Here is a 14,416-nt window from a genome sequence, read left to right on the forward strand (position 1 = left end):
AAGTATAATTAATTAGAGAGAAAGTTGTTGCATATACATTGACTTCATTTAATTAGATTAATCTTAATTGAATTTTACTAGTGGGAAATTAGTGCACTAAAATCAGATTTTGGTTTGTGACCTTAACGTTTTTGACGATATTCACTTCCGATACCATACTGATTTTTAACTATTTTTAACTATTTGATTTTAGGTAAATAAAAACTGATTTCTAGGTAGTCCATATTTTTTTGTTGGCTTGCCACCCTCAGCTAACGCCTGACTTTGGAGAGTAGTACAGATATATATATTTGTACTTTTCTTGCTACGCTGCGATTGGATAGATTTTAGCTTTCTAGAATATTCGATGGAAAAGCGGTCATTATTGGCGGTTTCCAGTGAAGTGTAGATTATTCTCGAATCACGTTCATTCTGTTTAAATATGCGACACCGCTGGCGGGAAGTCAGAATTATTTGAAACGCAATACGAAGCAGACGAAGAGAGTTCAGTGCAAACTGAAAACAAGTTTTTCGACGATTTATTTATTGTTTATTGTGAAGAAGTATCTACAGTGATTAATATTCAAAATGCCAGCTATCGGAATCGATTTGGGAACGACATACTCATGTGTTGGAGTATGGCAGCACGGGAACGTGGAGATCATCGCGAACGACCAGGGCAACCGCACCACACCATCGTACGTCGCGTTCACGGACACGGAGCGTCTCATCGGCGACGCAGCCAAGAACCAGGTCGCCTTGAACCCTAACAACACCGTGTTCGACGCGAAGAGGCTGATCGGGAGGAAATTCGACGACCCCAAGATTCAGCAGGACATGAAGCACTGGCCCTTCAAAGTGATCAACGACTGCGGCAAACCGAAAATACAGATCGAGTTCAAAGGTGAGACGAAACGATTTGCGCCAGAAGAAATTAGCAGCATGGTGCTGACAAAAATGAAGGAGACGGCGGAAGCCTATCTGGGAAGTACAGTGCGGGATGCGGTAGTCACAGTTCCGGCATACTTCAACGACTCCCAGCGTCAGGCCACCAAGGACGCCGGAGCCATAGCCGGCCTGAACGTGCTTCGCATCATCAACGAGCCCACAGCCGCCGCGCTCGCGTACGGTCTCGACAAGAACCTCAAGGGTGAGAGAAATGTTCTTATCTTCGATCTGGGTGGAGGAACCTTCGACGTGTCCATCCTGACTATCGACGAGGGATCGTTGTTCGAAGTGAAGTCCACAGCCGGCGACACGCACCTGGGAGGCGAAGACTTTGATAACCGACTAGTCAACCATCTTGCGGAAGAGTTCAAGCGCAAGTACAAGAAGGATCTGCGCCTGAACTCTCGCGCACTCCGACGCCTCCGCACGGCCGCTGAGCGCGCCAAGAGGACACTCTCATCCAGCACCGAGGCCACCATCGAGATTGACGCTCTGTATGAGGGCATCGACTTCTACACGCGAGTCTCCCGCGCCCGCTTCGAGGAACTGAACGCGGACCTGTTCAGGGGAACTCTGGAACCCGTCGAGAAGGCACTCAAGGATGCTAAACTCGACAAGAGTCAGATCCACGACGTGGTCCTCGTCGGAGGCTCCACCCGCATTCCGAAAGTACAAACTATGCTCCAAAACTTCTTCTGTGGGAAGAAACTGAACCTATCCATCAATCCGGACGAAGCCGTAGCCTACGGTGCAGCAGTCCAGGCAGCCATCCTGAGCGGCGAGACCGACTCCAAGATACAGGACGTCTTGTTGGTCGACGTGGCTCCTCTGTCCCTCGGTATTGAGACAGCCGGCGGCGTGATGACGAAGATCATCGAACGAAACTCGAAGATTCCGTGCAAACAGTCTCAGACATTCACGACGTATTCAGACAATCAGCCGGCCGTCACCATCCAGGTGTACGAGGGAGAGAGAGCGATGACAAAGGACAACAACCTACTGGGCACGTTCGACCTGACGGGGATCCCGCCCGCGCCGCGAGGAGTGCCCAAGATCGACGTGACGTTCGACATGGACGCTAACGGCATCCTGAACGTGTCGGCCAAGGAGAACAGCACCGGCCGCAGCAAGAACATCGTGATCAAGAACGACAAGGGTCGTCTCTCGCAAGCGGAGATCGATCGCATGCTGTCCGAGGCAGAGCGGTACAAGGAGGAAGACGAGAAGCAGAGACAGCGCGTGGCCGCTCGGAACCAGCTCGAATCGTATTTGTTCAGCGTGAAGCAGGCGCTCGACGAGGCCGGCGACAAACTGAGCGACGCAGACAAGAGCACGGCGCGCGACGCGTGTGACGAGGCGCTGCGGTGGCTGGACAACAACACTCTCGCTGACCAGGATGAATACGAGCACAAGCTGAAGGATGTGCAGCGAGTGTGTTCGCCGGTCATGAGCAAGATGCACGGTGCGGCGCCCGGCGGTATGCCAGGAGGAATGCCGGGCGGTATGCCGGGAGGATACCAACAAGCGAGGAGTGATGGACCCACAGTTGAGGAAGTCGACTAAAGAACAAACTAAAGGATATCAGCACCAAATGCCAGTATCAACCAAAGGATCTCCTTTTAAATTAGGTTCCTTTTTGTTATGATCTAATCTGTGTGATATTAATTTAAAGACTGATTAATTTATTGTAGCAGCCCCTGAATACCATGTTGAAATTAAATAAATAAATTTATTTAAAAAAAACAAGGTTTTTAATTTCAAGAAATGAAACCAACTTTTCTAACGAAAATCTCGATGTTAGAATATTAGAATTAGAATCTGGATGTCTTTAATGAATACTAGATTTGAGCTATACAGACAGACTCAGTGAATCTTGGCTGTGATGTCGAGATTATTTTGAAAACTGGATACATTTACTACCTAAGTACCTACCGACGTCAAACTTGCGCCCTCACAGCACGGATAAGTAAGTGCTTTCACGGGACTTGCCTTCTGTGGCGATCATGAAGTTAAAACATTATTTCAATGTGGGTAGTATACCTATTTCTAAGAGTTCGAAATTTAGCGGTTGGATCGTGGTGTTTGGTTTAAAATACCTACATTAGTTTTTACACATACTGGTCATCACGTCACCTAAATTAATTTCTTGTAGTTTTAAGTGGTGACTGTATTATTTTGAATCAATAATAAAGTCATGAATATAATTTTTTAAGTGCATCTATCTGCTCACTTGCAAATTATGAGTATGAAATTGATTTTTTTAATTTAAATTTACTAACCTTAGTCTTCGTCCTCTATTTCTATTATTATAATCGTAGGTATGCCAACCGCCTACGTTCTGATACGGCTAAATATAGACATCAAAATATAATGTACTAACATTATGATGAGGCAATCTAATTTTACCGCCAATGTCGCCAATGACGTACATTCCAGCTAGTAAGATTGCTGTTTGTATTCAAATTAAGTTTTGAGTATACAGCAGCTTGCTCTCGTTTCCCGCCAGTGGCTGTTCCAACTTAATACAAATTTGAGTTAACTTAAACACGCTCGAAAAGTAAAAAAACTCGCACTAAGCACACTGAATGTATTACATTAATTTTTTATTTTTTATATCTTAGATGGGTGGATGAGCTCACAGCCCACCTGGTGTTAGGTGGTTACTGCAGCCCATAGACATCTACAACCCTTTAAAGACAGTGTGTCCGCTCTCTGCCGCGGTTTGTGGAAATCCTGGTCTCCTCTCCCTCGCTGCCAACGCTCCTGTCGTCCCTGGTCTGGTGCGGTAGCTATTCCACCGTGGTCTGGGGGTTTTTTTAGCACTATTATTTATTCAACTCTCAAATACCGGCACTGGATGGAGATGACAGGCCCCAGATCGGGTTGCGTGGTGCGCCTCAGGAGAACCCTACGTCCAACAGTGGATGGAACTGATGGAACTGTTAATGTTAAATACCAATAAATACCTTTTTGTTTAAATGAGTTCTCGATCTTAGCGGACATTGACTGTTTTTTTATATATTTAAAAACACTTTCGAGGAATGGGCTAGTGGATTACAAATTTTTAATGGAAAATATTCTTTAATTGCGATTGTTTTTTATCAAACATATTTGTCCTTTATCCTCAAATGACGGCATATATTTCTATATACTCTATGGGTTTTTTTATAGCTTAGATGGGTGGACGAGCTCACAGCCCACCTGGTGTTAAGTGTTTACTGGAGCCCATAGACATCTACAGCCATCAGATTGTTTTATGTATAGATAAGTATTACCAGTATTAAAGTTATAACTACTTTCATGACTTGACTTGAAATTAGTAATGTTTTAAGGTTAACAATAAGATCTTAATAAAATTGACATTTGATTGTCATATAGACATTATTATTGGTGGTAGGATCTCTTGTGAGTCCGCACAGGTAGGTACCATCGCCCTGCCTATTTCTGCCGTGAAGCAGTAATGCGTTTCGGTTTGAAGGGTGGGGCAGTCGTTGTAACTATACTGAGACCTTAGAACTCATATCTCAAGGTGGGTGGCGCATTTACGTTGTAGATGTCTACGAGCTCCAGTAATCACTTGACACCAGGTGGGCTGTGAGCTTGTCCACCCATCCAAGCAATAAAAAATAAGTGATGTACTGGAAAAAAAACCACTTTTTTTATTGCTTTGTTACTGGAGCCCATAGACATGTACATCTATAGGCAGGGCGGTGGTACCCACCCGTGCGGACCCGTGGAGGGGAGGAGTAACCCACAAGAAGAAAAGAGAAGACCAGCAACAAAGATGGAAGAAGAAATTACCGTCGTGTGCACGGGTATCCGTGCTTCCTCGCAAGAGTCCCCGGAACACGGATTTATTTTCCGTCATCATACAATACCAGCTTATTTACCAGCCAGCTATTGCTGATTATTACTAGCCCCCTGCCTTGCAAGGCAGAGAGATCTCAACACTGGCAGAGGAGGTTGCTCCAAAGCCCTTCCCGCGCCCCCCTAAGGAGTCACAACGACCCGTCGAATTCAGAGATATGTTACTTATTTTATAGAAAAAAATTAAACTATTTTATAAATGAATAGGGGAAATTTGATAGAAGGCGGTGAAATTCAACATTTGAGAGGCAACGCATCAACGGATCCACATTCTGAAGATCTCAACCACAGAAATAATATCAACAACACTTTGAGAAACCATGAAACTTTCAACTAATTCTTTAAAAAGTAACTGTACTTATGTAATGAATATAAATTAATATTTATTTTGTATCTAATTTCTTAAAATTTACATCTTTAAAAAAAATTAGTTATAAATGCCATCAGCTGTTAATGACCATTTTCCCTTTCACACCGCCGCGCAGAGCCAAAAGTTTAATTCGTTTTTCTTTTTTTTTTTTTTTTCCTTTTTTAATGCTGATAGCCTTGAGAGGCTATTTCAGCTTCACCCTAACGTTTGTAGGTGAGCTCGCGGGGCTCAACCGGAGAGTTGCTAACACTGACCCTAGCAAGAGCAGTGCTTCGCAGAATCTACCACCGGATCGGAAACGCGACCCACTGAGAAGATCCGGCGAGAAACTCAGTGGGCTGTGTCTATGGGTTAGTTCGCTCGTCGAGCCCTTCGTCGCAAGCGACGGGTTCGACGAGGACGGTGACCGGTGCTTGTGGTGCCTAAGAGCACCGTTAATGGATCAGGAGGATCCGTAATGACGTGCTTTGGGCGACGTCGACGGTTTACCATTCGGTCTACTGGGTCGGGTATGTAATTTCCAGCGGCTACGATGAGAGGGTTCTCATGTCGTGCCGCCTTCTCAAAATGGCGCAGCGATGCCGACTGTAGATACTTACTGACAGAGTCAAGCTCCAGGTCATCGTGGAGATCCACGTTCCTCAGGAACCATGGTGCTCCGACGGCTATCCTGCAGAATCGGGATTGAATAACCTGAAGGGGCTTCAAGTTGGTGCGGGATTCGTTTTTCAATAAAATTTAACACATTACTATTCCGCCCTTAAGCTAGGAAAACAAGTTCAAGTGTTTTTTATTTATTTTGCTTTAAGAGTTTGAATACATACTATTACGAGTAGAACAATTCAATCATTTTTGTATATCAGCTGACGATCATTGGGGGAATCAAACAACAAATACGAAGAATCTAGATTATTCCGGAAACGAGAACATTATTATGTCGCTATGACAACTGGCGGCGGTGCACGACTTGCACGAGTTATGCAGAACGAAATATCGATCCACCGGATCCACAGAAAGCTCTGGAATATTATCGCTGTTTCCAGTTTGGACGAGTTTTGTCTCGCTCGTGCAATGCATATAAGGTCGACAATAGAACTGCAATATACAAGCAGGACGGATATAATAAATATGAATATTCGAGCGTTGTATTCTATTAGGGTTATAATTTAAGGGACCCCTTTAGTTCCGTTGGACGGTAAATCTAAAAAACGACGTTTAAAAAAACTTCTAAGATGAAACAAACAATCCTTAATTAAACCGTTTCCAAGCCTCGTTATTTTTGTTATCTTTTTTATTTATTTTTTGTACTTAATTTGTGTTTGGAATAAATGTTTATTATTATTATTATATTATTATTAATTCCATTGATACTATTTTTATTATTTCAATTTCCCCTCCGGCTAGGCTTCAACCTCATTAATTTTATTTTCATTCTGAAATGAATCCAATCCTAAATAACAAAAAATAATCTTCGCGTCAGTCCAAGTATATTCTGGATTGGATTCATTCTGAATGGATTTATTGTAAGCCTATGTCGTAGACTTCGCTCATCCATATTGATTTAATTTGATTTAAGTATGTCGCACAGAATTCGCATTTAAAAAAACCGGATTCAAAAACCAATTAGCGCCATCTATTGAGTAATACCCAGCACGCAATGCGCGCGTGCTTTCTTTTAGGAATATTTCGTGTTAGTATTTTTTTTTGGGGAAACGTGAAAATTTCTGTTTTTTAAAGAGATCGAATAATGCTTTTTATCGTATTTAGTAGTTTTGTACGTACTGGGGGATGCGCGCAAATCAATTCGTGGTATATTGATCACTCATATTATTTGGTTGCAGAAATATGTAGAACGGAGTTACTCAACTACCTGTGAGCTATTCACATGACAATACTACATTCCTATGATCGTGCTATTTTTGACATTTCGAATATAAGTTGTTGTTAGTAGGTAGGTAGGGTCCTAAAAAGATCCTTGGGCCCGCGGTCCGCTCCCAATATCTGCAGACCGTCAATACCCTGGGCGCTCTCTTGGCGTGGAAAACTCATGCAAGAGGTTCGTTATACTGGCAGAAAAAAAAATTTGCAATCACAAAATATACTTATACCTACCTAATTATATTAAGCTCTGTTCGTGCCATTTGTACTATGTAAAGTATTGTAAAGTGAAATATATATAATTCCTAGAACATTCCAAACAGGTCATAGTATTATATTCATGGAGTTAAGAATAATTATAAATTATGAATTGATTCCTTATGAATTTCGAGTTTGGAGTACGCGGCACAATCCTTATCTCAGATAACCATAAATGAAGGTACGAGTGGAATTTTTTATTTATGAGAATTAATTATGAGTCGTCTATTATCAAAGGCGGCAATCTGTGCATTTGGACAAAAAAATAAATATTGATATGTCAATACAGATTGATTTGAATATAATCGTCTCCTTCAAAGAATACGGTTCAAAACCTGCATTAAATAAAGGTTAATAGTTAACCTGTTATTTATCTAAGATGTCGTTCCGAAGAGTTTTGTGACTACCAATGGAATACAAAGTCAATAATTCGTTTTTCTGATTTACCAATAATTGTCCAAAAGTCAGATTGCCGGCTTTGATAATAGTCGACTCATATACCCTACCTACGGACTCATAATTCTGTAATATTTATGTCATTGTGTGATAAACATACACACTGTGTACAATGCGGCACTTGTGAAATTCTGACTGGAATGGAACAAACACAGCGAACTGAGAGTATGGCGAAGTAAAGATTTTGTTTTCCGGGAATGCTAATATTGAAATACCTAGATCCAATTTCCAAAAGTACTATTTAAATGGGACACAGTGTTGTCGATTAGCTGATTAGTTCAGAGAACAATTTGTTTTAAGTGGTTACAAGATTGCATGTAATGTATGTATATTAATACAGATGGAACATTTTAAGACCAAAAGTTGACGTGTAATTCCACTAGAATATGGCTCTCTTTCTCGTCAAGCTAAAACGCATGATCGATCGCGTAAAAACATGCTTGTCATGAATAGGCAAGATCGTCAATTCGACTCGTACTTACGGTAGATAGCGGTTTGGCTCTGCCCCTGGCATTGCTGAAGTCCATGGGCGACGGTAACCACTCACCATCAGGTGGGCCGTATGCTCGTCTGCCTACAAGGGCAAAAAAAAAAAACTCGTAAGTTCACAAAAATATATAAACAACAACTTGTTACTTACAACTTAATACCAAGTAATATGTATTGAATTGAGTGAACAATTAGCAAGATCGGATATGTTTTAAAATTATATGGAAACCTAGAGTATTTCTCATACATGGCAACCCTCCCGTATCGATTCCGTAGCTGTATATTTCTATCTCTTTCTTTGAATACTATCTCGCTATTGGCTAGATATGACTGACCTTCTAGAACATTCGTTGAAAACGGCATCATGATTGGTTGGAACGCGCAAATTCGAGAACATTCTCGCTGAATCTCGAATGAAATTCACTGAGTATAAAACCAGTGGAGTGCCGGCGGGAAATCAGAATAATTTGAAACACGAATCGAAGTAGACGAAGTGAATTCAGTGCGAACTGAAAAGTTTTTCGACGAGTTATATATTGTTTATTGTGAAAGAAGTATCTACACTAATTAATATTAAAAATGCCAGCTATCGGAATTGATTTGGGAACAACATACTCATGTGTTGGAGTATGGCAACACGGAAACGTGGAGATCATCGCGAACGACCAGGGCAACCGTACCACACCATCGTACGTCGCGTTCACGGACACAGAGCGTCTCATCGGCGACGCAGCCAAGAACCAGGTCGCCTTGAATCCTAACAACACCGTGTTCGACGCGAAGAGGCTGATCGGGAGGAAATTCGACGACCCCAAGATTCAGCAGGACATGAAGCACTGGCCCTTCAAAGTGATCAACGACTGCGGCAAACCGAAAATACAGATCGAGTTCAAAGGTGAGACGAAACGATTTGCACCAGAAGAAATTAGCAGCATGGTGCTGACAAAAATGAAGGAGACGGCGGAAGCCTATCTGGGAAGTACAGTGCGGGATGCGGTAGTCACAGTTCCGGCATACTTCAACGACTCCCAGCGTCAGGCCACCAAGGACGCCGGAGCCATCGCAGGCCTGAACGTGCTCCGCATCATCAACGAGCCCACAGCCGCAGCGCTCGCGTACGGTCTCGACAAGAACCTCAAAGGTGAGAGAAATGTTCTTATCTTCGATCTGGGTGGAGGAACCTTCGACGTGTCCGTTCTGACCATCGACGAGGGATCGTTGTTCGAAGTGAAGTCCACAGCCGGCGACACGCACCTGGGAGGCGAGGACTTCGATAACCGACTAGTCAACCATCTTGCGGAAGAGTTCAAGCGCAAGTACAAGAAGGATCTGCGCCTGAACTCTCGCGCACTCCGACGCCTCCGCACGGCTGCTGAGCGCGCCAAGAGGACACTCTCATCCAGCACCGAAGCCACCATTGAGATTGACGCTCTGTATGAGGGCATCGACTTCTACACGCGAGTCTCCCGCGCCCGCTTCGAGGAACTGAACGCGGACCTGTTCAGGGGAACTCTGGAACCCGTCGAGAAGGCACTCAAGGATGCTAAACTCGACAAGAGTCAGATCCACGACGTGGTCCTCGTCGGAGGCTCCACCCGCATTCCGAAAGTACAAACTATGCTCCAAAACTTCTTCTGTGGGAAGAAACTGAACCTATCCATCAATCCGGACGAAGCCGTAGCCTACGGTGCAGCAGTCCAGGCAGCCATCCTGAGCGGCGAGACCGACTCCAAGATACAGGACGTCTTGTTGGTCGACGTGGCTCCTCTGTCTCTCGGTATTGAGACAGCCGGCGGCGTGATGACGAAGATCATCGAACGAAACTCAAAGATTCCGTGCAAACAGTCTCAGACATTCACGACGTATTCAGACAATCAGCCGGCCGTCACCATCCAGGTGTACGAGGGAGAGAGAGCGATGACAAAGGACAACAACCTTCTGGGCACGTTCGACCTCACGGGGATCCCGCCCGCGCCGCGAGGAGTGCCCAAGATCGACGTGACGTTCGACATGGACGCTAACGGCATCCTGAACGTGTCGGCCAAGGAGAACAGCACCGGCCGCAGCAAGAACATCGTGATCAAGAACGACAAGGGCCGTCTCTCGCAAGCGGAGATCGATCGCATGCTGTCCGAGGCAGAGCGGTACAAGGAGGAAGACGAGAAGCAGAGACAGCGCGTGGCCGCTCGGAACCAGCTCGAATCGTATTTGTTCAGCGTGAAGCAGGCGCTCGACGAGGCCGGCGACAAACTGAGCGACGCGGACAAGAGCACGGCGCGCGACGCGTGTGACGAGGCGCTGCGGTGGCTGGACAACAACACTCTCGCTGACCAGGATGAATACGAGCACAAGCTGAAGGATGTGCAGCGAGTGTGTTCGGCGGTCATGAGCAAGATGCACGGTGCGGCGCCCGGCGGTATGCCAGGAGGAATGCCGGGTGGCATGCCAGGAGGAATGCCGGGTGGCATGCCAGGAGGAATGCCGGGTGGCATGCCAGGAGGAATGCCAGGAGGAATGCCGGGTGGCATGCCAGGAGGTATGCCGGGCGGTATGCCAGGATACATGCCTGGTGGAATGCCCGGTGGATACCAAATGCCAAGAAATGATGGACCCACTGTCGAAGAAGTTGATTGAACCAGTTCGTACAAATTTCAAACTCTATGTGAACCAAAACATGATCTCTGATATTTTTAGTTGTAAGCTCTCCCCACCTTTATACAAATGTGATATTAATTTAGGAATTATTTATGTATAAAATAAACTGTTAAATATACAATAAATCGTGTTTAATTTTTCCAACCTAAGAGCCAAAATCTTTGCCGGCGGCAACGACGGCTTTGTGTTGCCCCGTCGTCTGGGTCGTTTCGTTTAGCTTATTATGAAGGGTGCATTTATCTTTTTTTATGCTTTGATGGGCGAACTAGCTCATGACTCTTCCTGCGTCAAGTGTTTATCGGAGCCCATAGACGTCACGACATCAGCGTCGCCAACTACCTTGAAACATGAGTGAGGTTTAAGTCTCAATTACAGTGTCACGGCACTCCCACCAATCAAACCTGAACGCATTCGTAGCAAAAATGGTCAAGGTGCTTTTAGTTGATGCTAAAGGCTCTCAAAATAGACTGGTACTGGTACCTACCACTGGCCTCTACAGCGGTAGGGTGGTGTTGGGTATCGTCAGTAATTTGGGATTACTTGTGAGTAATACTAGAGAGTACTTTAGTAGCGAGTGATCCACAACTTTTCCTGCCAATTGATAAATTTTAATGTTTACATTATAATAAAAAGGCCATCCATTTGATGAACAATCTTTATTCAAATAATGTTTTTCTTCCTCCGTGCGTCTTCCCATTGGAGCTAGCCCACCATCGCCAATCAGCTCTGTCACTACAGTAAACTATATAGTAAATACATAGGTACTTACGTGCGGGCTTAGAGAGAGAGAGAGAGAGAATACATTTTATTGCACACCAAAACACAATTTACATTCAAATAACAGTCAAAAAGCAGATACCTTTGTACAATAGACGGTCTTATCGCTAAAAACGATTTGAAGTCGTCGTGGCCTAGCGGATAAGACGTCCGGTGCATTCGTGTTGAGCGAAGCACCAATGTTCGAATCTCAGGCGGGTACCAATTTTTCTAATGAAATACGTACTCAACAAATGTTCACGATTGACTTCCACGGTGAAGGAATAACCGTGTAATAAAAATTAAACCCGCAAAATTATAATTTACGTAATTACTAGTGGTAGGACCTCTTGCGGGTCCGCACGGGTAGGTACCACCGCCCTGCCTATTTCTGCCGTGAAGCAGTAATGCGTTTCGGTTTGAAAGGTGGGGCAGCCGTTATAACTATACTAAGAACTTTTTTTTTTTTGTGCTCTGGAGGAAATCGCCGGACTTCCGCCCTTTTCTGGGGATACTGGGCGGGGTATGTCAGAGTCGAACTGACTAAAACCTCCTGTCGCTCAACAACCAACGTCCAAACCTCGCATGAGACAGAACTCATGACAAGGCAAAGGCGGGAAAGTGAAGCGTTTAGTGCGGAGCACATCTCTCCCATCACCCTTCCCCTCGGGACGCCGGACTGGCGGTCGTCGGCGCCACGACCACCAGCCCTCTCGGTCGATACTGAGACCTTAGAACTTATATCTCAAGATGGGTGGCGCATTTACGTTGTGGATGTATATGGGCTCCAGTAACCACTTGACACCAGGTGAGCTGTGAGCTCGTCCACCCATCTAAAAAAAAAAAAGACATCCTTCGAAAATTAAACTAAATAACTAGCATGATCTCAATTTTTCAAATATTTATGATTTTTTTTTGTACAAATATTGTCTGCAGTAAAAAAAAAATTGAGATTTTTTTTAAAGTAGGTATGATCAGGTGGGCCTAATGCAATCCTGATAGTACTTTGTTTAACTCAATGCATAGTACATACTCATTGCGTATTCCTAAGTACATATTAGATGCTTATTTATTTACAATTTAAACTCATTTCATAACGTGCTGGTGATTAACTAAATAAAACACTCGTGTTATTTTGTTTTGTTTTTTAAAGGATGGTCACAATAAAGCTAACATTAATTAATGCATTAAATTTTATAATAAAATAAAACTAAATGCCACTTAAACTAAGTTTTAGTGTTGATATTATTATTATTATTATAGCTTGATACGCAATACTTTGATTGATTTTTTTAAGGGATTTTATGACCTGGTCACTGAGACCTTTAAGTCATGTCTTATTTTAATTTATATTCATATTTGTATGAAAAATGATATTATGGAGTGAAATGACATGAAGATGATTAATTTGAGACATTAATCAACTGGGATGAAATTAAATGAAATGAAATGGGATGAAATATAATCTCAGTAAAATGGTGGTCATTTACTAAGATTTTTTCAGTGGACTTTTTGGAGGATCCCGAGAAGTTACGTCCAGCGGCTTTGTTTCATTTTCCCACATTTGTGCACTTTCACAGATATTAAACAGTTAATAATCCACCCATATTAGCCATTCTAAATAGAAAAAATAAAACAAATCACCCAACTTCACTCCTCGCGTTCCCGCCAAAAAGTCTCATGAGATTGATTTTTTTTTTTTTTTAGAGATTTTATGACCTGGTAACTAAGACCTTTAAGTCATGTCTTATTTTACTTTATATTCTTAATTTTATGAAAAATGATAATATGGAGTGAAATGAAATGAAGATGATTAATTTGAGACATTAATCAACTGGGATGAAATTTAATGAAATGAAATGATATGGGATGAAATATAATCGCAGTAAAATGGTGGTTATTTACTGAGATTTTTTCAGTGGACTTTTTGGAGGAACCCGCGAAGTTACGTCCAGCAGCTTTGTTTAATTTTCCCACATTTGTGCACTTTCACAGATATTAAACGGTTAATAAACCACCATTATTACACATTTACACCTGAAGAAACACTAAATAGACAAAATAAAACAAATCACACAACTTCACTCCTCGCGTTCCCGCCAAAAAGTCTCATGAGATTGAAAAAGATTAAGGCCACAGACTATCAAGATTTAGCTAGCGGATAAAGTTTTAATCAGGTTTAGATATTGAAATTAATTATAATTTTTAATAGCATTTTTCATTCGATGTATAGGTACTCAGTATGCTAAACATTTCCATTAGTCACAAATCACACGAACAAAACAGCAACAGACTCATAAAGACGCGACACTCATGAAATTGATGAAATACTAAAGTGGTAGAATACAACATGTGTGTGTGTTTGTTGAGTAGTTGAACAGCTGTACTGTGCAAAGAACTGATAACTGATAGAGCATACCGAGATAAAACCAAAATTTTCCGGAAAAGCAATTTTTTTAGGAAATTATATTTTTTTATTGAAATAGTGTTATTATTATTTTATTACTAAAGGTACATTAATCAAATTAAAAATAACCGAAAAGGTCTTTATTTGATTGGTTGGTTTTGAACGGCCGATCAGCATTAGAACTCCCTGGTTATAAGTAGTTACATTATTTTATGGATATTTTGCCGGCAATATTTAAAGATTTGTCTGGATACCATTATCCTGTTTGGAGATTGCCTGCCTGCAAAAAACATTTGAAAACATTCTATTACGTATTTACAATTCGGAGAAATCCCGGTTATTTTTGTATACGG

The 14,416-nt window shown here is 42.7% G+C and overlaps 2 protein-coding genes across 2 annotated transcripts; both read left to right on the forward strand.

The window, feature by feature from the left end:
• The first annotated feature begins 567 nt into the window (after positions 1-567).
• On the forward strand, positions 568-2,490 carry LOC733093 (heat shock protein 70 A1). The gene is given in 1 exon segment (NM_001309597.1): positions 568-2,490. A coding segment is annotated over 1 exon segment (1,923 nt).
• Positions 2,491-8,681: 6,191 nt separating this feature from the next.
• On the forward strand, positions 8,682-11,025 carry LOC101745500 (heat shock protein 68). Its single transcript, XM_004933854.5, has one exon. The coding sequence runs from the start codon at positions 8,825-8,827 to the stop codon at positions 10,877-10,879; it is 2,055 nt and encodes a 684-aa protein (XP_004933911.2). The 5' UTR covers positions 8,682-8,824; the 3' UTR covers positions 10,880-11,025.
• Positions 11,026-14,416: the final 3,391 nt, after the last annotated feature.

Source organism: Bombyx mori, chromosome 27, assembly GCF_030269925.1.
Source record: "Bombyx mori chromosome 27, ASM3026992v2".
Classification (NCBI taxonomy): Eukaryota; Metazoa; Arthropoda; class Insecta; order Lepidoptera; family Bombycidae; genus Bombyx; species Bombyx mori.